General features: G+C 47.3%; 2 protein-coding genes across 7 annotated transcripts in view; one reads left to right on the forward strand and one right to left on the reverse strand.

The window, feature by feature from the left end:
• Positions 1-11,976, reverse strand: part of SPRING1 (SREBF pathway regulator in golgi 1) — a 28,358-nt gene extending 16,382 nt beyond the window's left edge. For 3 of the 5 annotated variants that reach the window (XM_042962310.1, XM_042962311.1, XM_042962308.1), the window contains exons 1-2: positions 11,780-11,976; positions 3,302-3,458 (exon numbers count right to left, since the gene is read on the reverse strand). In XM_042962310.1, coding sequence (XP_042818244.1) covers positions 3,302-3,458; positions 11,780-11,893 — 271 coding nt within the window. In that variant the 5' untranslated portion in view covers positions 11,894-11,976. Of the gene's footprint in view, positions 1-3,301; positions 3,459-11,715 lie in introns of all 5 variants that reach the window. The other 2 variants (XM_042962309.1, XM_042962312.1) reach the window with 2 other exon arrangements.
• A 268-nt stretch (positions 11,977-12,244) lies between these two features.
• The window catches only part of RNFT2 (ring finger protein, transmembrane 2), a 68,559-nt gene continuing 58,729 nt past the window's right edge, over positions 12,245-22,074 (forward strand). For both annotated transcript variants that reach the window (XM_007079626.3, XM_042962573.1), the window contains exons 1-5: positions 12,245-12,303; positions 13,932-14,106; positions 14,648-14,706; positions 19,652-20,130; positions 20,525-20,601. In XM_007079626.3, the coding sequence (XP_007079688.2) occupies positions 14,083-14,106; positions 14,648-14,706; positions 19,652-20,130; positions 20,525-20,601 (639 nt within the window). In that variant the 5' untranslated portion in view covers positions 12,245-12,303; positions 13,932-14,082. The remainder of the gene's footprint in view (positions 12,304-13,931; positions 14,107-14,647; positions 14,707-19,651; positions 20,131-20,524; positions 20,602-22,074) is intronic.

Below are 22,074 nucleotides of genomic sequence, written 5' to 3' on the forward strand. Positions count from 1 at the left end.
TCTAACCCACCTAAAGCGACCTTTCGGTCTGCTGTCATGTGTTTGATTTAATCACCACGTCAAGTCACACCTAACCAACGTAAGCTACTCTTTCACCTGTGATCGAAGAAAAATGGCATTGTTTTTAGAAAAGGAAAAAAAAAGACAGAAAATAGAAAAAAACCAAGGCATTCATTCCTGAAAGTCGGAGCCGTCTGGATTAAAAAACCAACCAACCAACCCTCCCCCTTTACAAATATATTTTAAATGCCTGGCATTTATTTACTCAGTAGTTTGGAAGATTTTTTTTAAAACGTAGTCCTACCTAATCTTCATAAATTGATTCAGGCTGTTTGTAAGTATATAGGCCGGGGACTCAACTAGCCCTCAGCGTTAGGGAATACAAGTTCTCTACCACCCAAGGGAGAAAAATCCTAATTCCCTCCACTCCTCATAAATCCCATCATCTGCACACACTCCCTCCACCCCAAACCCATCCTCAACTTGAAGGAAAGAATCTCCTTACAAAAACCAATTTATTGTTCAGAGCTGCTAAACAGACATTTCTCTACAACCTTCTGGGAGCAGGACAGAAAAATGTAAGAAAAGTGCACGAGGGACACCACATGGCCCATGGGAAACTCCCAGGTGTGTGCAACCAGCCCCCAGGTCTCCACCCGGGCCCACAGGTGCCCACAGGTGCCCAAGGTGTGGAGCAGCTGTCGCTAGCGTCATTCCTTTCCAAATGCCCCAGCTTCTTAATCCTCAGACAATGAGACTCGGTGAAGCACAAGGTCGTTTTCTGAAACTACTCTGGAAAACACAGCCTGTGCAGGAGCAGGAGGCACCAGTAAAATAACAATGGAAGAGACTCAGAGGACCCGCACCTAACACCTGGAAAACTGGAGCCTGGAAAGAACCAGACCCCAGTTCCCTGAGAACTAGGAACTTTGTGTTGCTGTTTCTAACTATGCCATTCTGTCTTCCATGTTGAAAGAAGCCTTGAACGCCATAGTAAATGTTTCCGGGATTCCCAACTATTCTTACTCATTTTCCCCACTGGGATTATAAACAAACAAACAAACAAAAGTCCAAACAGGCCAGCGTGTTTCTCAAAATTCTGCCCCAAATAACTACCCTCCAACCTTATTACCTCTGTGTCAGGAAGACGTAAAATATAATGTAACCTAAACTCCACTTGTGAAAACTATCTTTCTGCCCTTTTCTCTCTCCCGTGTTGTGTCAGCACCACTGCGTGCCTTTTGCGCCCCAGTGCCAGCTGCACGTAGTTAGCCTTGAAACCACAGGTCCTCCTGACTGCTGGTAAAATAAAGCTAATCGAGATTTCTCCTTTTGCATCGTAAATCTATTCATGCAAATGTTGTTTCCAACAAAGAGTCCAGTAAGATCACAACCTCAGAGTGTGTTGCTATTGACTGAGAAATTAACTCCTAACCCTGGAAAAGCTTGCCATTCTAATTGGTTGTCTTATTTAATAACTGTTACCCTGGAAATATTTGCGGTGGCACCTGCTTGCTGAAAGACATAAATTCCTCCAAGTTTTCTTTGTACCGTTTATTGCTTCTCACAGTCATAAAGGTACAATAAAGACTATGGCTCCTGGATTTTTATTGATTGATTCTTGGAACTTTTTACTTTAAGAAATCTGAGAGTCTTTGTCTCCCATGAATTAATCAGAGGGAAATTACTCGTTTGTTAGCTACAACAAAAAACGGCTGTCACTCACAACCTAATGTTAACTAGGAGACCCAGGGGGTTAAGACTTCATGTTTTCTCACTGGGTGTCATACGAACAAAACAGTCTCCAAGCAAAAAAGGACTGGACTCTAAGTCCAGTCCTGGCCCGGGGTCTGCCCACTGACTGGCTCTATCACCTTACGGAAGTAAATTGCCTTTGCCAAATTTTAAGAAACAAAACAGAACACAAAAAGAAGCTACTGCGGTATTATTTGCCTTCTCAATGTGATCTTAGAGGTGGAGGCGGACACTGGCAATCACTGCTGGAGCATGAGCGCATTTTTGTGCAAAACTGTCCAGCTCTCCCACCGTAGGTGGGTGGTTTGCCTCTGATCCCTTCTTTCAATTCCAAATAACCTCATCCGGTCTGATACCTTTGAGATCTTTTCGTCAAGGTTTTATTTATTTATTTTCTATTTTGCTGGGAACGCAAACTTTTTTGAAGAAACAATAAATGCACGGCCATTGTCATGTTAAAGACTGAGCATCTGCATTTTGGTCGGTCAGTGTGTACAGAGGAGTTTTCTAATTCAAGGTTGCCTGGGTCAATTTCAGTACTGCCAGAGTCACAACCCACTTGTGCTCAGGTTCCCTGAAATAAGAGCACAAGTTACTCTTGCAAACAAACCAACCGCATAATCTCCAAACCACCAACTGAAAAGAGAAAAAAAAGTCTGTAGAACTAGCAGGGAACTCTGAAAAACTGTTTGTGGATAGTTGACATTAAGGAAAAGTGTTACTTTTTTGATGTAATCATGGTATCCTGATCATGGTTTACAAGAGTCCTTGCCCTTGTCGGCAAGTTCCTTAGCCCCTTGGTGCCTGTGTCTTCACCTATTAAGTAACAAGAACAATGCCTACGCCTCACAGGACTGCTGCAAAAATCAGATGAGATATTGAAAGAGAGGTTTTAGCCCAGTGCCCGGCATGCAGTTAAGAGCTCACTTAATGCAGGTTGTACATTCATGAGAGACCCTCTTTGGGAAGACCGGGCCAGCCTTCGTGTAGTGAGCCCTCGAGCAGTGGTCTAATCCAACTACTTCAACGGCACAGGAATCGCCTTTCTTATAGACTAAGGAGGCAAGAAAACTGTGGGAGAAAACCCCCAGGCAGACAGGCAGCCATTTTCACTGTAAGAGTAACACATCTGGAATATGTTTATAATTCACGTGAGATCACCCAGTTAGTCAATGAGCACATTTCCGAAGTGCCAGAACCATGGGGATAGTATGTAGGTCACCAAGGAGGAATGCTGGTTACCCTGTAGAGTTCACCATTCAGAGAAGAGAACACTGGCAAGATCTGAATATCCTGGGGCCAGGACAAGACTGGCAGGAAGCAGCCTAGGGACTGGTGCAGGGTCCAATGCTTCAGAGACAGAATTATCAGGACCAAACTTCTCTGACAGTGAGGGGGATTATGAATGATGAGTAAGGTATGAGACACAGAGATGTGAGAAATACTGGAAACGAGCAGGAAGGGACAAGGCTCTGTATAAAACCCAAGCGATGGACTCCCACTGGAATCCATTGCTGGCTGCAGAGAGGATGGGAGCCAGCCCTACCTAGCTCGTCCGTGATGAGGTGCTTCCCTTGAATGGAGTTCCGGCACTGGTTGCCAGGCCGACTGCTGTTGCCCAGGTGAAACTGCACTTTCCACGGAATGGGCTGGTCGTGGTCTTGAACCTGGAGGAGATTCCGATCTCTCACTGCCCTCTCCTCCTACAGAGACGACAAACAGAAAGGTTAAAGTACCGTTTCTTGCATTTCTGCCAATTTTTCATACAAACTACAATAACAAGACAGAAACAATATAAAAAAGCTTGCCCAACAGGAACCGTCACCCCCACCCCCATATGAGCAAAGTCTGAGCCAAAGTCATAATATAAAAAGCAAAATAAACCTGTAGGAAAAGTAGTAAAATAAGGCTATGCTTCAAAACTGGCATAATTACATTAACGGCCCCTGGATTACATGCACATTGTAAACATGTATGAAAGTGTTAATTCCATGCAAAACTTTGGAGGGAAAAAGTCTTAAACCTTAAATGATTTGCCATCGATAAAATAATTTATTTTTATATCAAAACAAACACATTGTGGAATAAAAGGTAAAATGTGAATACACTTTTAAAATAGAAGAGGAGACTTCACAAAATTTTGCAATGGTCATTTCAGACAATACCTGGACTCATCTGGAGCACAAGGTCACTTCCACTACGAGTACTTCAGTGGTAAACTCAGGGGATACTGAATTGGGAGGTTGGTTTTAGGGGCAAGAAGAAGCATGTCAACTCGCAAATTTCTCCTATGAAAAAACAGTGAGTATGCAACCCTTACAACATACCTTTCTTTACATAAGACATCCTTGCCGGCCAGCCCTTTACCTACATGTGCAAAGGGACTTGCTGCTCTACAGGCAAGCCCCTGCACCTTCTCTCCTAGCCTCCAAGCTGCAGCCGAGCTTTCAAAACTGCTTTTCCTATACTATTACAGAAACTAAGGGGAAGGCACCTGAGTACCAGAAGACAAGCCAAGCATGAGATAGCCATCTTCTGAATCCTTTAACCTGCTGTTGGAAAACAAAACAATTATATAAGACTCTCTCCCAAAGGCTTTTTATATACTTTAAACATTCTACCTTTTTAATAGAATTCTGTGGCTTTTACCATTAATGATCTATCACGTGTCACCAGCGAAAGGGACTAACCTTGAAAGTTTGATGGCAAATGATATATACTTTAAAACAATGGAACAGATCTTTATAGTTACTGAGATTTCTTTAGGAAAGCAATCTGGAAAAAAGCTATTAATATTTAAAATAAACACATCCACAGGGGCACCTTGGTGGCTCAGTCGATTAAGTGTCTAACTTCAGCTCAGATCATGGTCTCACAGCTTGTGAGTTCCAGCCCCACGTTGGGCTCTATGCTGACAGCTCAGAGCCTGGAGCCTGCTTCGGAGTCTGTGTCTCCCTCTCTCTCTGCCCCTCCACAACTTGTGCATGTGCTCTTTCTCAAAAATAAACATTAAAAAAAATTTTTAAAAAGGGGCGCCTGGGTGGCTCAGTCAGTTAAGCGTCTGACTTCGGCTCAGGTCATCATCTCACAGCTTATGGGTTCGAGCCCCACGTTGGGCTGTATGCTGACAGCTCAGAGCCTGGAGCCTGTTTCAGAATCTGTCTCTCTCTCTCTCTCTCTCTCTCTCTCTCTCTCTCTCTGCCCCTCCCCTGCTCACACTCTGTCTCTCTCTCTCTCTAAAAATAAATAAACATTAAAAAATTTTTTTAATTAAAAAAAATAATACACATACACATACACTCCTTTGGCACAGCAAGCACATTTTTAAAAAAAAATTTTTTTTAACGTTTATTTATTTTTGAGACAGAGACAGAGCATGAACGGGGGAGGGTCAGAGAGAGAGAGGGAGACACAGAATCCGAAACAGGCTCCAGGCTCTGAGCTGTCAGCACAGAGCCCGACGCGGGGCTCGAACTCACAGACCGTGAGATCATGACCTGAGCTGAAGTCGGACACTTAACTGACTGGGCCACCCAGGCGCCCCATAAACACATTTTTGAGCTTATCCTATAGAAAGTACCACTGTGTAAGGATGCACCAGGATGTTTACTACAGCACCGTTTACATGGTAGGAAAAACCTAGAAACCCAACGGAGAAATGACTGAAAAACACTGGCATAGCTTTGGCCACTACAAACAACTCAGATGTGAATGATACATACTTATTTAGAGTAAGTTCTTAAATCTGAACTTGCACATTAAATTATACAGGGCCTTTAAAACAGATTCTGATTCCTGAGCCCAACTTCAGACTGAGTAAAAATCTCTGTGAATGGGACCTAGGAATCAGTATTGTAAAACCACCCAGCTGATTTTAATACAGAGACCACTGTGTGTAGACCACTGCATGCCCACAATATATTAAGTGATACCAGCGAGTTACAAAAGAACATACATATTATCACACACTATAACAATTATAATAACATACACATACAAGTTTGTAAGAGCTGAGATAAAAGTATGGAAAGATATGCTACGGACGTGGAAGGGACAGAGGTGATTGTTAACACCTTTTGTCATCTTTGGGATATCTTCACTTTAAAATAAAATGATAGAAGCATAATTATCATTAATATGAGAAGACACTGAGGGATCTACACAAACTCTGTATTATCCTTGAAACTTTTCTTTATATCTGTAATTGCCCCAAAATAAAAATTTTACTTTAAAAAAGCATGATTACCAACATTAAAGACAAAAACTGCCCACAATCCCACTGCTTAAACAAAGCTGTATCAATATTTATACATTGACTTCTAGCCTGTGACCCTGGCGTTTACAGTACAAAGTAGGAGGCTTTGCATTCAACTCTTCCTGATACTAACTGGATGGTAAGCCATCCAAGTACCTACATTATCTTGACAAGAACATCTTCAAGGCTATATAATAACCTATCACGTTCCCATGCCATAATTTAGTAAACACATCTTCCACAGAATAACACCTTTGTTATCAGAGGTAGCATTGCAATAAAGTTTGTTTATTCTCTTCGATAACTTGTAGTAATAATTATCAAAACCAGTTAATGCTATATGCGCCAAATAACTCCCCCAAAGTTATATATACCATTTGTAACATCACCAGCATTTACATAACAGTGTTTGCAATTTTACCACCACTGCACCAGTACTGGATTTTGTTCTTTAATTTACTAAGTGCACAACAGTCACACTTAGTGGCTTTAATTTCTATTCTGCCTCTCCCTTTTGTTTCATTTATAGGCAAAAACTGGCACTGGCAGGAACAGGATGGGTTATATATAAACAACATCTATACTCCTTGGTTGGTGCAAGAAGAGGGGCTAAGTGCAGAAGCCTTGGGAATATGGGGCAAATTACTTAGCTACATACAGTTTAACTACCTGGACATTTATATTCCTCTGCTCTGCTGGGACCCTATCAGTTAACTGCATAGTCAAGCTATGTCCAATCGAAACTGAGCTTCGAATGCTGCCCTAAATTAATAGCCATTTAGACTAGTAAGCAGCTGGTCAAAGTACACTGGATCTCACAACAAGATTAAAAGCACTCCTAACATTACTCTCAAACTATCCTGTTAGTCTTCCCGAAAGAAAACAAGTGTTCACAGCCAAGTGCATCCCAGAAGGACCTCTTCCACATAACTACACTCCTGGTAAACAGGAAGGCAATTCTTCCAGCACTTGAACTTGTTTTCAAACATGAATATTTAAGACCTTGCCAAAAAGACTGGGTAAGAGTTGTACGATCAAAAAAAAAAAAAAAAAGCTATACAAGAGATAGTGTAACACATGGTGACTTATGTAATGAATTAACACACATTCATTTTTCTGAGGGTCCAGTCTCACCAAGCGTGGGGGGGAGGGGCACTGAAGGGATCCCTTCCATGGTTTTAAGCCCCTACCAAACTGATCTACCCTACTAGGTTGTCTCAATTCTAGGCCTGTATATATACACACGTGCATGCACCTGTGTGTGTGTGTGTGTGTGTGTGTGTGTGTGTGTGTGTGTTCCCTCCGCAAAGGTAACAAGTCCTTACAATGCATTAAGGATATACAGACAAAGGCAGTCAGGCTCTCTATTCTCAAGGAGTCCCCAGAGCAGTCGATAAAGAAGCATGCACAGAAATCAGTGCAATTAACCACAATGGATGTCCACACAGGGTACGCGAGGGTACAAAGAAAAGAGCAGGAACAAAAAGGAGCAAAACAAAATAACATCTGAACTTTCTTCATAAATTATAAGGAGTTACTGTAATGCTTTTATTACTAACATATGTTACTTAGCCTGACTTAAAAAGGAGTACTTCAATAACTGTCCTATTTTACAGAGGTTATCATAATGGTCAAATGAGATAAATGTCCCAGGGTTGATGAAATTACAGGTCACTGTTTGCCTCCTCTACCCTGGGCAGTACTTGACAAACCTTCTGAAAAATATTTATATCTTGATAATCAGTGAACAACAAAACAAAAACATTAGCAGCTCTTAGGATGTATGACACTTCAGAAATATCGAACTTACACTCTTAGTCTACCGCAACTTACATACTTAATTACGTTAAAGCTAAAGATGTTAACATATTTTCAAAGAGTTATGCACACAGCCCGGAAACTTACAGGAACTGCTCTACTGGAACATCAGGAGGACATTTATTTACATAAGAGGACCTCTAAGGACCCTTCCACCTGAGCTCAAATGCCCCACAAGGTTAGGCCCACCTTGCTGCTCTACCACAACATCTTGGTTTTTTTCTCTTCGTATCATAAGCCTGCAACATTTCTGGTCATTTGCCATTTCTGCTCCCTTATTCCCTGGCAGAATACAGGCTCTCGGAGAATAAGACCTTGTCTGCTTTGGGCCTTACCACCCCGCCCTCCATCTTCATCACCTAGCAGACAGCACCTAGTGCACAGCTGGGGTTCACTGAACATTTGTTAAACACACCCAAGTCACTCGGCACCCAATCCTCTCCCCCAGTGGCATTCCCACCACTGTCACTAATTTCTCCTCAGCTCCCATCTCTATCGCTACAATTTAAACTATCCCCCAAAGCATTAATTAACGTGAAAACCAAAGAAAAGAGGAATTCAAAGCAAGAGAGGATAATCAGCTATTCTCTAGGCAAAACAGCACCTGCATTTGCTCCACGAGTTCAGGATCTCACTTGAGGCAGAGCTTGGGACCATACTGAGCTTTACAATTTTTCGTGGCCTCTTCTCAATTCAGTCCCAACACACACGCCCCCGCCCCATATATTCTATACCGCATCTCTGTTCCACAAGTGACGAACCTGAGGCCAGGCAAAACGAAGCACACGCGCCTCGTGTTGCACAGGAGCGCCAGCGACCAGAACTGCAGGGAGCAGAGAGCAAGAGAAGCAAACTCAAGTGCATGTAAGACGGCATCAGCCAGAATGGGCTCCGAGGTGGGTCCCGAGAACGCTTTATATTCTTTACACGGAGAATCTCGATATGGTGGTTCATGAGGATCATGGCTATTGATATTCATCATATCGGAAATTAAAAAAATAAATTCTTAAATTACTTTAAATAAATTATCTATTCATTTAAAAATAACAATGAACCTATTACATGTCAACAGGTGTTTTTTGTTTGTTTGTGGTCTATGAAAAAAATCTTCTTCAAAACAAGAAAGAAATTTGGTGAGAAGATGCTTTTACGTTTCTGCAAACCCTTTTAACGTCTGGCAGAATGGAAGACACCTGGGTTCTCACATCACCCTCTGCAGTCAATCTGTTGCAATATGTTGTTTGGGTTGAAGCATATGAAGAAAATCTACCTCCCGCAGATGTGTCTTTGGAAATGGGAGGGATAGTTTAATGGTGTTGTCAAATAATTACAGATAATCTTCTTTAGTACTACGTCAAAACTTGACAGGTGTAGTTTCTTTTTTTTGGGGGGGGGGGGGGAGACAAGTGTGGTTTCTTAAAAGGTCATTGCAAATGATGCAGCCACTTTGGAAAACAGTCTGGCAGTTCCTCAAAAAGTTAAAGATGGAGTTACCGTGTGGCCCATCAAGTCCACTCCGAGGACCATACCTAAGAGAACTGAAAACATATTTCCAAATAAGACGGACATCTAAACTGTGAATAATGTTCTGTTGTATTTGGAACAGAATATTATTCACACATGAAAATGAAGTACTGATGTATACTACAACATGGATAAAACTTAAAGTCACTGGCTTCGAACTGAAAGAAGCCAAACATAGAAGAATACACGTTGTATGATTCCATCTACATGACACGTCCAGAACAGCAAATCTGTAGAGATAGAAAGTTGACTAGTGGTTGCCAGGAGTTGATGGGCAGGGATAGAGAGAGGCGACCGTGAAAGTGTTTCTTCGTGTTCGATAGGCTGCGGGGGGGTTGTAGGCAAGATCGCAGAGCAGACGGCATCTGAGTCAAGACATGAAAAATGAGTTCGAGAAGGAAGGAAAAGTCATCCAATTAAAAAGACGCACGCCTCACTCGTTTGTTCAACCCATATCTGAGTGCCCGTTAAGTGCCTGGCAATATTCTCAGGGGTGAGATTCTATGAGCAAGATTCTATGAACAGACAAGGTCCCTGTTCTCAAGAAAATTACCTTCTAGAAGGAAGAGAGAGGGAAGACAGATAAGTAAATGAACAAGAAATGTCCAGTTAGTGATTCCTACTACAAAGAAAATAAAGCAAAATCTATGGGCAAGGAACCTTAATTTAAATTGTGTCACCTGGTGTGGCCTGAGACAGTAACAGTCTGGCCTGAAGTGCTGAAGTGACAAAAAAAAAAAAAACCTCACCATGCAGTGACCCTGGTACCCAGGGGAGTGCTGTGATTTTTTTTTCCCCCCACCCCCTAGATTATCAACCCTGTCACTGCTGGGTAGAGAAACAGACTGCCAGACAAGAAAGGAAGCAGATACCTGCTGGTGAGCTACTGCAGAAGTCCAGATAAGAGACGAAGGTAGTCCCACCTAGGGTGACAGCAGTGACAATCATGAGAAAGGAACAGAATCAGGATACACTGTGGAGGTAGACGCAGTATTTTAGATGTGGGGAGCGAGGGAAAAAAGGAAGTATTTGTGGCTTGACTACCTGGTGAAGAGTAATGCCACTTATTGAGCCTGGGAAGACTGGAGAGGAAGTGTCGGTGGTAGAGAATCAAAAGTTCTGTTCTGGCCAAGGATGAGAAGCCTACGACATATTCAAGAAGACGTCAAGTAGGCAGGTGGATAAAAGAACTGAGGGTTTCTGTATAGGTCTAGGCTAAAGTTATAAATTGGGATATCAAGAGCATGCAACTGGTATTTAAGCACTGGGTCAGAGAGAAAGGCAGAGATCTGAGTCCAAGATTACTATAACACTCAGTGGTCCACCAGACACAGAAGGAACAACGTGTGACCACGAGAAAATATCTGTGAGGCTGCAGAAAACACAAGTCCCTGAAGCACTTAGTTCATGCATGTCACCAACACGTCCCAGTCAATATAAGAGGCTCACAACACTCAGCCTCTCTGTTTGCCTAAGGTAAGAGGTGGGGTACCGTTCTCTAATCTGCACTTTACTCAGCTCTCCCACCAATCCCATTTAACTAGGGTGACCACACAGTTCGTTTATTTGCTATTCGTTAACATATTTTATTTACGAACTTGACCCTTGGGAGTCAAAAAAAGAGCTTTTATTAATAACTACATCAGAGCAACAGCATAAACCGGATCGTCCCTGATTACGCTGTGAGGTATGCGCACCCCTTCTAAAAACCCAAACGCTCAAAGCAGACGTCCGAACAAACTTTCAATTGCTTTGGCCGCATTTCTCACCAAAGCATCCTGCCTTTTCTCCCAGAAATTCTCACATGGGAAGAAAAACTAACGGGACGGGGAGGTAAGAAGAAAATTCCATCCAACCAAGTTACGCACAGAAGGTTACCTCGTGGGTCCTGCTGGGTCTCCCGGATGAACTGCTGAGCCCTCAGAGTAAATGCAGGCGAAGCACGCAAGCTCTGGTCTCGCAGTTCGGCTTCTTACCACCCCTGCCTCTCTGAGCCTCAGTTTCCCCCGCTGCAATCTGGAGACACCCATCCCTCAGGACTGCCAGGAGAATGAAACAAGAAATGCACGCCCCCTCTAAGCTCTGGACCCCGCAGGTAGAAGGCACGCTGATAGCAGTAAGGGTAATAACCACAGCTAAGGGCCGACACACCTGGGTTCGAGTCCCACCTGTACCCCTAGCCTAGCAGCTCCTTCTCGCCCGGGCACCAACGAAATGGGCAGGTCCCTTCGTCCATCCTCAGTCCCAGCGCACCGGACTCTCGGACACACTGGCAGCGCGGCTGCAGAGGGGGTTCCCCCCAAGCCGGGGGAAACCAGGCGGCCGGGAGAGCAAAGGTGGGAGGGCGGCGGGCAGCCACTGACCTGCTTGAAGGTGCTGCTGAGGAAGTAGACGAGCGAGAGCCCGAAGACCAGGGCGAGCACCCACCTCTTCCGGAGGAGCCGGCGCCACACCATAGCCGCCAGGTTCACCATGCCGGCGCGGACGCGGGGCGCGGCGGCCGGGGCGCACAGCGGGGAAGGCCCGGGGCCCGGGCGGCATGGCCCCTATACGGCCGGCGGACACATTAACCGCGGCGGACGCCGGCCCCTCGGCGTTCGGTGCAGCCAGCTCCCGGCAGCCACCCCGCGTCGCCCCACGTGACCCCTCCCCACGCCCCGCCTCCGCTCCGCTCGGAGGGGCCAGGCGTCCTCGCTCGGCTCCTCGCTATTGGTCCCTGAGGAGCGACGGGCTCCTATTGGCTGAATCCCGAAAAGGGGGCGGGCAACCGCGTGCGCACAGCAAGAGTAGCCGCGCCGCGCCGCGGTCTTAGCGCCTGGCTAAGGCTACCTGACAGAGAACCCAACAAGGGGCCGGAAGCACTCGGAAGTCACGTGCTACCCGGGCCGCGCGCGTGATTGGCTTGGGAGGACGTGAATGATGCCGCTGTGATTGCCGAATTGTCTGGGCAGGTAAAAAGAACGCGGTTTTTTTCTCCGGGGATGGTTCGTATAGCCTCCTGCCCTTGCAGTCCTAGGGCGTTTTATGCTGAACGTTGGTTGCAGAAATGAGAGACGCTAGCGGCTTTTTTCCCAAAGTGCACCTGCCTCTTTCCAGTGCATGTAACGCAGGAGATGCTCTCGCGTGCATTTCGGTGCATGTAACGGCCCCGGGGGCGCAACTGAAAACGAAGCATATACTGAAAAATCTCAGGGTAATTCTTCATGGGGATGTAGAACAATGAATGGAACAGAAGGTTAAGAGACGTTTCATTCAGTCATTCAGATGCATCCCACATGCAGAATTTTGTTCTGGAATTCAGTATAGGAATAATTACGTGTGGCCTGCTTCCAACAGAGAACCTGAAGCCCCTCAAAATTGAGCGAGCATCTCAAAGTAGACTCTTGCACATGTGATTTTGGAAGCTGTGTCAAATTCGTGAATGGAAACTTTGGGAGCTGTATTTTTTCCCCCAAGGATTTGCAAGTGATGGTGGGGGGGGGGGCGTCTTTGGGAGGGGGCGTTAAGGTGACATTGCAAGTTCTTGAAAAATATTTACATAATGAACATTCCTTCATATGTGCAGATGGTGATACTGACCCACTTCTTAGCTGAGTTTTCAAAAGAGAAGAGAGGCTTAGCCACTGAATTGTCTCCCTAGTCAGCTGACCTAGTAACGCCAATGCTGCCCCCTGAAGAAGGTGGTCATGATTAGGAAATGATGCAAAACCAATTATGATGTACTCAACCTAGCATCTTTGATGCTGATGAAAAAAAATATATATATATGTATATATATATCTTTTTTCGGGGCTAAACCTATTCATGGAAAGTCTATGGCTTTTATTTCTCTAGGGAGGGAAAAGGGGGTGTACAAAAAAAGTAACTGAGACCCATAGATAAATGTTGAATAAATATTCGAATATTTGTTGAGTGCAACTCTGTGCTAGGCAGTGTTCCGGATGCTGAGGTACAGGCGTGAACCAGACATAGGGTGCCTGCTTTTGTGGAATTTACATTCTAATGGAGGACAGATGATAAATAGGCAGACATGTAAGTAAATGGTAAGTTCTATGAAGAAGATGAGACAGGGCACATGGTGGGTCAGGAGGGTGAGAGGAGAAGGCCTCTGGGAGAAGGTGACATATGACCTGAGGAGCTAGACAGAAGGAAAAGCATTGGAGGGAGAGAGAACAGCAAGAACAGAGGCCCTGAGGCAGGGACAAGCCAGCAAGTATGAGAAACAAAAAGGCCAGTATGGCTGGAGGAAACCGGTTAAAGGAAGAGTGGAGGGAAATGAGATTGGAAACAGGTGAGGCTGCATCAGGCCGAACTTGTAGGCCATAAAGAGTTTGGATTTTATTTGGGTTGCAGTGTGATGCCATTGGAGGGCCTAAAACATATTTTCTGTGTTCCCCAATCAGGACTCATAGTTTGACAATAGAGCAAAATACATTGAGATAACATCCCCAGGAGTCCTAAAGAGGGATCAGTGAGAGGCTAACCAGAGACACGCTTAGAGCTACCGTGATGCCCTAAGACATTGTCAGGCTCAAGCCATCGCGTGGACTGTTCCCTGAAGTGTTCTGTTCCGTTCAAGGTTTGGAACCTGATGAGCTCTGGTGACCTGTGCATCCCTCTGCAGAGAAAGAGGAGGGAGAGGCTTGCTTTCTCTGGACTCTAGCGGTCACATCCCATCAGGAGCCCTGAAGGCCCACCTCAAGCATCATCAACATGGAGTTCTGAAGTCCATGTGGCTCCTCACCGTGAACCAGGTGACATGTCTCCGGGAGAATTCACATCCTTATTACCACTTTATTAAACGGGAGGACTGGAAGGAAGCTTTGGGTTTCGGCAACTCCACACCCGCTCCCCACCCCCCCACCCCCCATTCCCCATCCTCAGATGGGGAATCTGAGGCCACAGAGAGGTTGCTGATTTGCCCAAGGTCACACAGCAAATTAGGAGCAGCATCGGTCCAGAAGCCATGTCTTGTACTGCCAGTCCGCTGCTTACCTCCTGTCATCCGACACCTCTTTGCTGCACGGTCCACTGCTTCCTCTCACGTGAAGACTCCCCTCCACCCCTGGGTCTCAACATCCTCATCTGCAAAATGGGGTGATAACACTTTCCTCACTGGGATCGAATGTTGAATGGAGGATTGAATGACATAACAGATGCAAACAGGGTTTGCAGAATGTGAGAGAGGCCTGGGGATGTGAGATAGGAGTCATATTTGTTTACACCTGCCTCGGCAATCTGACGGGCAATGGGAATGTTGAGAGACGCTAGCTCATTCCATGTGTTGACTTTCAGGTCTTAAGGAAAATGCAGAGACGCCACAGCAGCAACACGGATAACGGTCCACCTGAAAGGTAGGTAGACCTCCCCCGGGTCCATTCCACCCGGAGGCTCCGGGCTCGGGTCGTCAGGGGCAACTCCAAATCTGGATTGAGTGACACCTGCTTCTCGGGTTATTTGTTAGATGAGCAACGGAGATCTGGTGGGAGACTGCTTTGCCCAGTGATGGCATATGTTTCTCAATGCATCGCAGCTTGTTCTTGCTTTGATGGTCATTCCCTAAGCCTGTGTGACAGGTGATTCACTTGACTCACTGCATCCAAGATTGTTCCCATAGGTTTTAACTTCTAGAGGTGGAAGAAGATTTCTGTTGCTTACATTTCCTGGGAGAGAGGGACACGCCTTAGCAGGCAGGGCCACGTGGGGAAGCACCAGTCAGGAGGCAGAAAGAAGCAAAGAGTAAACAGAGGCCATAGCTTTTATTGTGCATCAGGCGGAAACGGCTTAGGATTGCGTAGCTTGAATAATGTCACCAGGCTCTGGGCTATAGCGGTGTTCTCTAATTTTCTGGTACCTGGCCCTGGGGATTTAGAGCAGGGGAAATATTGGCTGGGTGTGCCAGACGCACATAAGGAAGCGGTTGGGGATACAAACAACTTTGGCTGTTACTTTGGCCCTCTAACAGAGGCCACATAGACCAAGAAAATCTAAGAAAACACGGTTAAAACCCTCACGAGCTAGAATTACTGTCTGGTGAAATCCAAGAGAGTACACACCATGGGGACCTGTTCTTAGATTGTGATGCTCTCCCCCTGTGCTGGCACATACGTCCGAGGAGCCGGCAACTGAACTTTTCCTCCTTCGCCTCCGATTCTGGGTCCCCCACAACCCCAAGGTTGACTACAGAATCCCAAAGAGTATTAACTGGTCCCATTAAGACTGAGTTTTGCATCAAGCCTGCCTGTTCTGCCAGGAAGAGCAGTGACGTGAAGTCAGACGACCCTTAGCCAAAACCCCAGCTTAGCCATTTTGCACCTACAGTGCCTTTGGCAAGCAACTTCACCCCCGAGCCTCGGTTTCCCCATCCATAAAGTCTGGATAATAAAACTCAGGGTTGTTTCTGAATGAGTGAATGAGCATGAAAATGCAGGAACACGGTATCCAGCGCGTAATAAGCGTGCCTCTTGGAGCTGTCCTAGCCTCTGAAGACACAATTGCCATCTGCTGTCAAGTGAACCATGAGGTCTTTGGGGGCAGAGACCACAGCAGAAAAACAACGGCCACGGTGTGTTGTGTGCCTACCCTGTGCCACCCTCACAGAGGGTGAGGTCCCCTCACCCTCGTCCCCTCCTGACGAGGTCAGGACTATTTTTATCACTGTTCTTACAGATAAGAAACTGAGGCTCAGAGAGGGGAAGTAAATTACCAGAAGTCACACAGCCAGGAAGCAGCAGGCCCTAGTCCATTGCCCACCATAGTCTATGCTTTCAGTCACCGCATTACGACTGCCTCCTATCTGGGTGGACCTACTTCTCCTGGGCCGCCTCACATTCTGGGCCCTAAGTGGTTAAGTTGGAAGCCTCTGCCCTCCAAGGAATATTCTTCCCCATTTAGGCTGAAATCTCGGCTGGATACCGGGGAGAGGCCCAGGGAATGGAGGCCAGCTATAAAAAGCTCCTTGGTGGGTTGAGTCTTCCCTGATTGTACTGCAGGCCCCTGAGCCCAGTGAACTCCAGGCTGGTGAGCTCACAGGGGGCCAGGAAGGCTTTCCATGGCCCGATGGGGGAGAAAGCTTGGCCCCTATGTGGGTCAGCATGGGCACCTGCCAGAACTCCTGCTTTCTGAGCTCAGTTTCTTGAAGTGCAGAAAAAGCTCATGGCCCCTTGAGGGTCATAGCCATGGTGTCTGTTGTTGTTGTTGTTATTAATATTACTTTAATGTTATCCCGAGCCCAGGTAGTAAGACCATACATCTCTTGGGTTTTGGAGCCAGCAGGGATGGGCCATGGGGTGGGTTTATAACTTTCCCCCCAGGTCAAGTTTGTGGAGCCAGAGACGCCAACCCTGAGATTTCTCCAGGTCAGCATTTCCCCTGCTGGGTTTCACAAGTGTCCTATAAGATGTGAATAGTTTAAAGAATTCAATGGTCAAATAAGGTTGGGCAACACGAAGTTTCAACAAAATCAAAAATTTTAATGCAGTTGCAGGCCTTCTCAGAGCCTTTAGTATGTTCATTCGGTCATTACTTCAAACAGTATTTTTTGAGCGTGCTCTGTGTGCCAGGTGCATTTGTGCTGGGCAGGAGAGAGACAGTAGGAACAAACAATCATGACGTTTGACCTCTTGGAGCAGGGCCCTGTCTAAAGTGCTATTCCCAGTGCTGAGTGACCATTAGAATCACCTGGAGGGCTGTCAGGGACTAGTGATGTCAGGGCCCACCTCCAAAGGTTTTGATTCAGTTGGTTAACACAGGGTCTCAGGCACCTGTATTTTTCGGAAGCTCTGAGTCTGTTTCTTTATCCGTAAAAGAGGAATGACATTAGCCCCTGTCCGAAGAGGGTGTTTATCTGTGCCTGCAGGAAGTTTAGAATGGGAAGCTCTTTTAGTGGGAAATAATCATCTATGTGTTTTTTAAAAAGCATCCTGGTCTCTTGAGTGGACAGGAGATTATACAGAGTCTAGTGTGATGTGCCTGGATGATAGCTTGCACACATTGATTAGGTGCCTACTGTGTGCCCTGGGTTGTGGGGTCCAGAGAATGAATGAGACTCAGCTCTCACATTCAAGAAGGTCATGGTGTATTTTAAGTACCATAGGGGTCTGGGAGGTGCCTCGGGGGCCCTACTGCAGGGTGAGAGAAGGGAGGGAAGGGGAGGGAGGCTCTTCACTCCTCCCCCCGACACATGCACATATAGCAAATCAGCTCCACTTATATCTGTGGTGTAGACTGAATTTCAAATGGTCCCATTTGAAAAGAAGACAAGCCCAAGACAGAAGACATCCAGAACTCCAGGTCCTCGTGATCATGGAAAATGTACCCAGTTCGGGGGTCTCTCCATTCTTATGGGGTAATTATTCTGGGCTCTCTGCTCCTCTAGTGATGACTTTGAAAAAACCACAGAATCCTTTGCTGGATTCCAATACAGCAAGCTTTGTTTGGAACTAGAGAGGGCAGTTGGCCCTGGGGGTCTTTCCCTAGGGATTAGAGGTAATCATCCCCATGTATTGAGCACCTACTATGTGCTAGGTACATTGAAAAGGATGTTCTAAATTTGATCCCACAGGAGTTGTATGGATGGATGATGTTTATGCCATTTTTCAGGTGAGAAAACAGTGCAGGGTTGGTAAGACCTCTAGGAAGGGTGAGGGGCACCTGGGTGGCTCAGCCGGTTAAGCGTCCAACTTCAGCTCAGGTCATGATCTCACGGTTTGTGACTTCCAGCCCCATGTTGGGCTCTCTGCTCTCAGCACAGAGCCTGCTTAGGATCTTCTGTCTCCCTCTCCCCCTCCCTCGCTCACTCTCTCTTTCTCAAAAATAAACAAACGTTAAAAAAAAAAAAAAAATCTTTAGGAAGGGTGGAGCTGGAGTTTGAACGCGGGCTTCTCTCTTGATTCTTCTTTACTTTACTTCTAATACTGTGTGTTGCTCTCCAAATACCAGCCAGTGACCAAGAGGCTGGGCCCTCTTGGAAACTGGGAGTCATTGAAGATTATAGGGCCAGGGGTCTCTGAGTTCCTGAGGTTCATAGATTCTGGAATCTGGATTCTGGGATCATAGATTCTGTGCTAGCTTTTCTGTAAACTATAGAGGTTGAGAAAGTAGACTCTGGAGTTAGCTAGTTGAATCTCTCTTGTTCTGTCTCTTACCAACTATGTGGCTCAGGACATGTAACTTTCTCTGTGCCTTGGTTTCTTGATCTGTCAGATGGGGGTATTATTAGTACCTAATTCATGGGGTTGGTTGGAAGGTTTAATGATATAATCCATGAGGAGCCCTTAGAAAAGTGGCACACAGTACATTTTCAATAAATGTTATGCCCCTACTGCTATTATTATTGTGTTAGTTTTACACGGCTTCTGTGACAAGGTACCACATGCTGGGTGGCTTAAACATTAGGGATTCACTTGGGTGCCTGAGTGGCTCAGTCATTTGAGCATCAGACTCTTGATTTTGGCGCAGGTCATGATCTCACAGGTCTGTGAGTTCAAGCCCCAAGTTGGGGCTTGGGATTCTCTCTGTTTCCCCTCTCTCTCTCTGCCCCTATCCCTCTCATTCTCATTCTCTCTCTCTCTCTCTCTCTGTCTCCTCTCTCTCTCCTCTCTCTCTCTCTCTCTCTCTCTCTGTCTGAAAATAAATAAATAAACTTAAAAAAAATTAGCAATTTATTGTCTCACAGTTCTGGAAGCTAGAAGTCCAAGATCAAGGTGTGGACAGGGTCAGTTTCTTCTGAAACTCTGTCTTTGGCTTGTGGATGGCCTCCTCCTCCCTTTGTCCTCACGGGGTCTTCCCTGTGTGTCTGTGTCCTAATCTCCTCATGTAAAGACACTAGTCATGGGGCGCCTGTTTGGCTCAGTCGGTTGGGTGTCCGACTTTGGTCAGGTCATGATCTCACAGCTCATGAGTTCGAGCCCCACGTTGGGCTCTGTGCTGACGGTTTGGAGCCTGGAGCCTGCTTCGGATTCTGTGTCTCTCTCTCTGCCCCTTCCTGCTCATGCTCTGTCTCTCTCTCTCTCTCTCTCCTTCAAAAATAAATAAACATTAAAAAAAAATAATGATAAAGACACTAGTCCTATTGGATCAGGACCCAACCTAATGACGTCATTTTAACTTAATCACCCCTACAAAGACCATGTCTTCAAGTACAGCCACTTTCTGAGGTCCCGGAGGTTAGGGCTGCAACACAGGACACGATTCAGCCTGTAACAATATTGGTACTGTTATTTGTACCCCCCCACCCATCCTCCACTGGGGTGCTTATCTCTCTGACTTGGTGGGGCTCTCTCTTCCCTCCTGGCCCAGAAATCGCAGCCAAGCGCTCAGCTCCGAGGCGAGCGTGGATGAAGGCGGCGTCTTTGAGAGTCTGAAGGCAGAGGCGGCCTCCCCACCTGCACTCTTCTCCGGCCTCCCCGGCCTCCCTGCCAGCAGCCTCCCCACCGCCCCATTCCCATCCAGCCTGGTGCTGGGGGCATCGGCCGGAGGAGGGGACGTGTTCATCCAGATGCCAGCGTCCAGGGAGGAGGGCGGGGGCCGGGGCGAGGGGGGCACCTACCACCACCGCCAGCCCCTCCATCACTTCCATCATGGCGGCCACCGCGGGAGCTCGCTGCTGCAGCACGTGGGTGGGGACCACCGCGCTCACTCCGACGAGGGGGGCGACGAGCAGCCAGGGACGCCCGCCCCTGCCCTGTCCGAGCTGAAGGCCGTGGTCTGCTGGCTCCAGAAAGGCCTGCCCTTCATCCTGATCCTCCTGGCCAAAGTGTGCTTCCAGCACAAGCTCGGTGAGTCCAGCGGGTCCCAGGTGTGTCAACCGGGGGCTTCACCTGCCGGGTCGGGGGCAGGAGGGGTTCACCCCGAGTGCCAGGGCAAGGCAGCAGAGGTCTCCATGGTGCACGGTGCTAACGGTGCTTAGGATTATGGGATTCTGAGTGAGTCCTGGGTTCCAGTCCTGGTTGACCAGCTCCGTCGACCTGGGACAAGTCAGTCACCTTCTCTGAGCCTGTTTCTTCCTCTGTGCTGGGGAGCTTGGCATGTGTCCAGCAGAAAATTTGCTGCTTGGTGGGTGTGAAGCAATAGAGGGTAGTGACCTTTTAATGTTGCTCACGGTCCCCAGTAAGCTAGGGCCAGGCCCGATGCGTCTAAGTGGGTGGTGTCAGACCCTCGTCTGTCCCGCAGGCATTGCCGTGTGCATCGGGATGGCCAGCACCTTTGCCTATGCCAACTCCACGCTGCGAGAACAGGTCTCTCTGAAGGTGAGTCACCTGGCGAGTTAGTCTCCGAGGTTGCTGTAACGCGTGACTACAAACCCAGCGGCTTAAAACGATACAGATCTACCCCCTTATAGTTCTGTGGATCGCAAGTCTGAAGTGGGTCTCTCCAGGTGAGGGTCACGTGTCAACACAACTGTTCTTTCCAGAGGGTTCAGAGGTGATCCCCTTGCCTTGCCTTTCCCAGGTGCTAGGGTTGGCTCATGGCCCCTTTCTTCCTCCTTTGAGCCAGCAACCAAAGTGCCACCTCTGTGCCCACCTGCCCCTAGTCCCTTCTCCTTCTGTCTCCTCTTCCACTCTTAGGGACTCTTGTGATTACATCAGCCCCAGCTGGACAGTCCTGGAGTCTCTCCCCATCTCGGGGCTAGCTGGTTAGCAACCTAAATGCCCTTTGCCATGTAAGCGGACATATCCACAGGTTACAGGGATGAGGACGGGGACACCTACGGGAGGCCTGTGAGAGGCTGTTCTTCCGCCTGTCCCCCCCGGACACATCGCCTGCCATCTTTCTCCCAACCTTTCTGACAGCAGCGTCTCGCCCCCACGCCTGCCCACGGCACCCTCATCTGCCTGGCTTCTCTCACGGTTAAGGCCATCCCACCGGCGTTCCAGCTTCACACCAGCATCATCCAGAATTGCCATCTAATATCCGCTTGGCGCTAACCACGCCCAGCGCAGAGCTGGGCAGACGGCACAGCTCATCTTGCAGATTTGTCCCGGCAGCCCAGGAGGGAGGCAGAATCGTTCTTACCTCATTTTCCCAGTGAGGAAACGATGGCTCAGGGACACTACGTGCCTGGCGTACGAGGTCACACGGTCCGTGAAAGTGGTGGCGTCAGGCTGAACCGGGGCCTTGGGCCCACAGGCTGTGCTCACCCCAGGCTGATATCCCAGCTTCTCCAGCCACCTGCACACAGGCCCTTGGATAGGTTACCTTGGTGATCTCAGTCCCAGGTGCCGCCCTAGAAGATGAACCATTCAAATGAGATAGTGCCTAGGCATTTAGCACAGGGCCTTCCGTAGAGGCAACGTTTAACTGAGCTGCTCGTAACCAGCATGCCCCTTCTGCGGTGCACGTGATCCCAGAACAGCCACCATCCTCCCTGACCCTTCTCTGGGTCTTTCTCAGAAGCATCTGGGCCTCTATGAGGGCAGCTCGGTCTCCATTTGACTCATGAGCATGTTGAGGCCCAGGGTTGGGCATGGGGCCATAGCTTCCTCATCACCCTTGGTCTCCTCTTCCTCATGCACACCCCTTTCTGCTGCTGTTAGAACAGCAGGTTGATCAACGCCACAGTGGGGCACTTTTAGGACTGGCTGTCTCTGTTAATGCAGTAACATCCAAGTGGTGCCTTGGCTTACATTTTAGGGGGCAAAAGAGTGCCTGTATCCATCGATAGGCATTCCAGGCAGGGATCCTTGAGCCCTATGAAGACACAGGTGATGTTTTGCCCATCT

Source organism: Panthera tigris, chromosome D3, assembly GCF_018350195.1.
Source record: "Panthera tigris isolate Pti1 chromosome D3, P.tigris_Pti1_mat1.1, whole genome shotgun sequence".
NCBI classification, from domain to species: domain Eukaryota; kingdom Metazoa; phylum Chordata; class Mammalia; order Carnivora; family Felidae; genus Panthera; species Panthera tigris.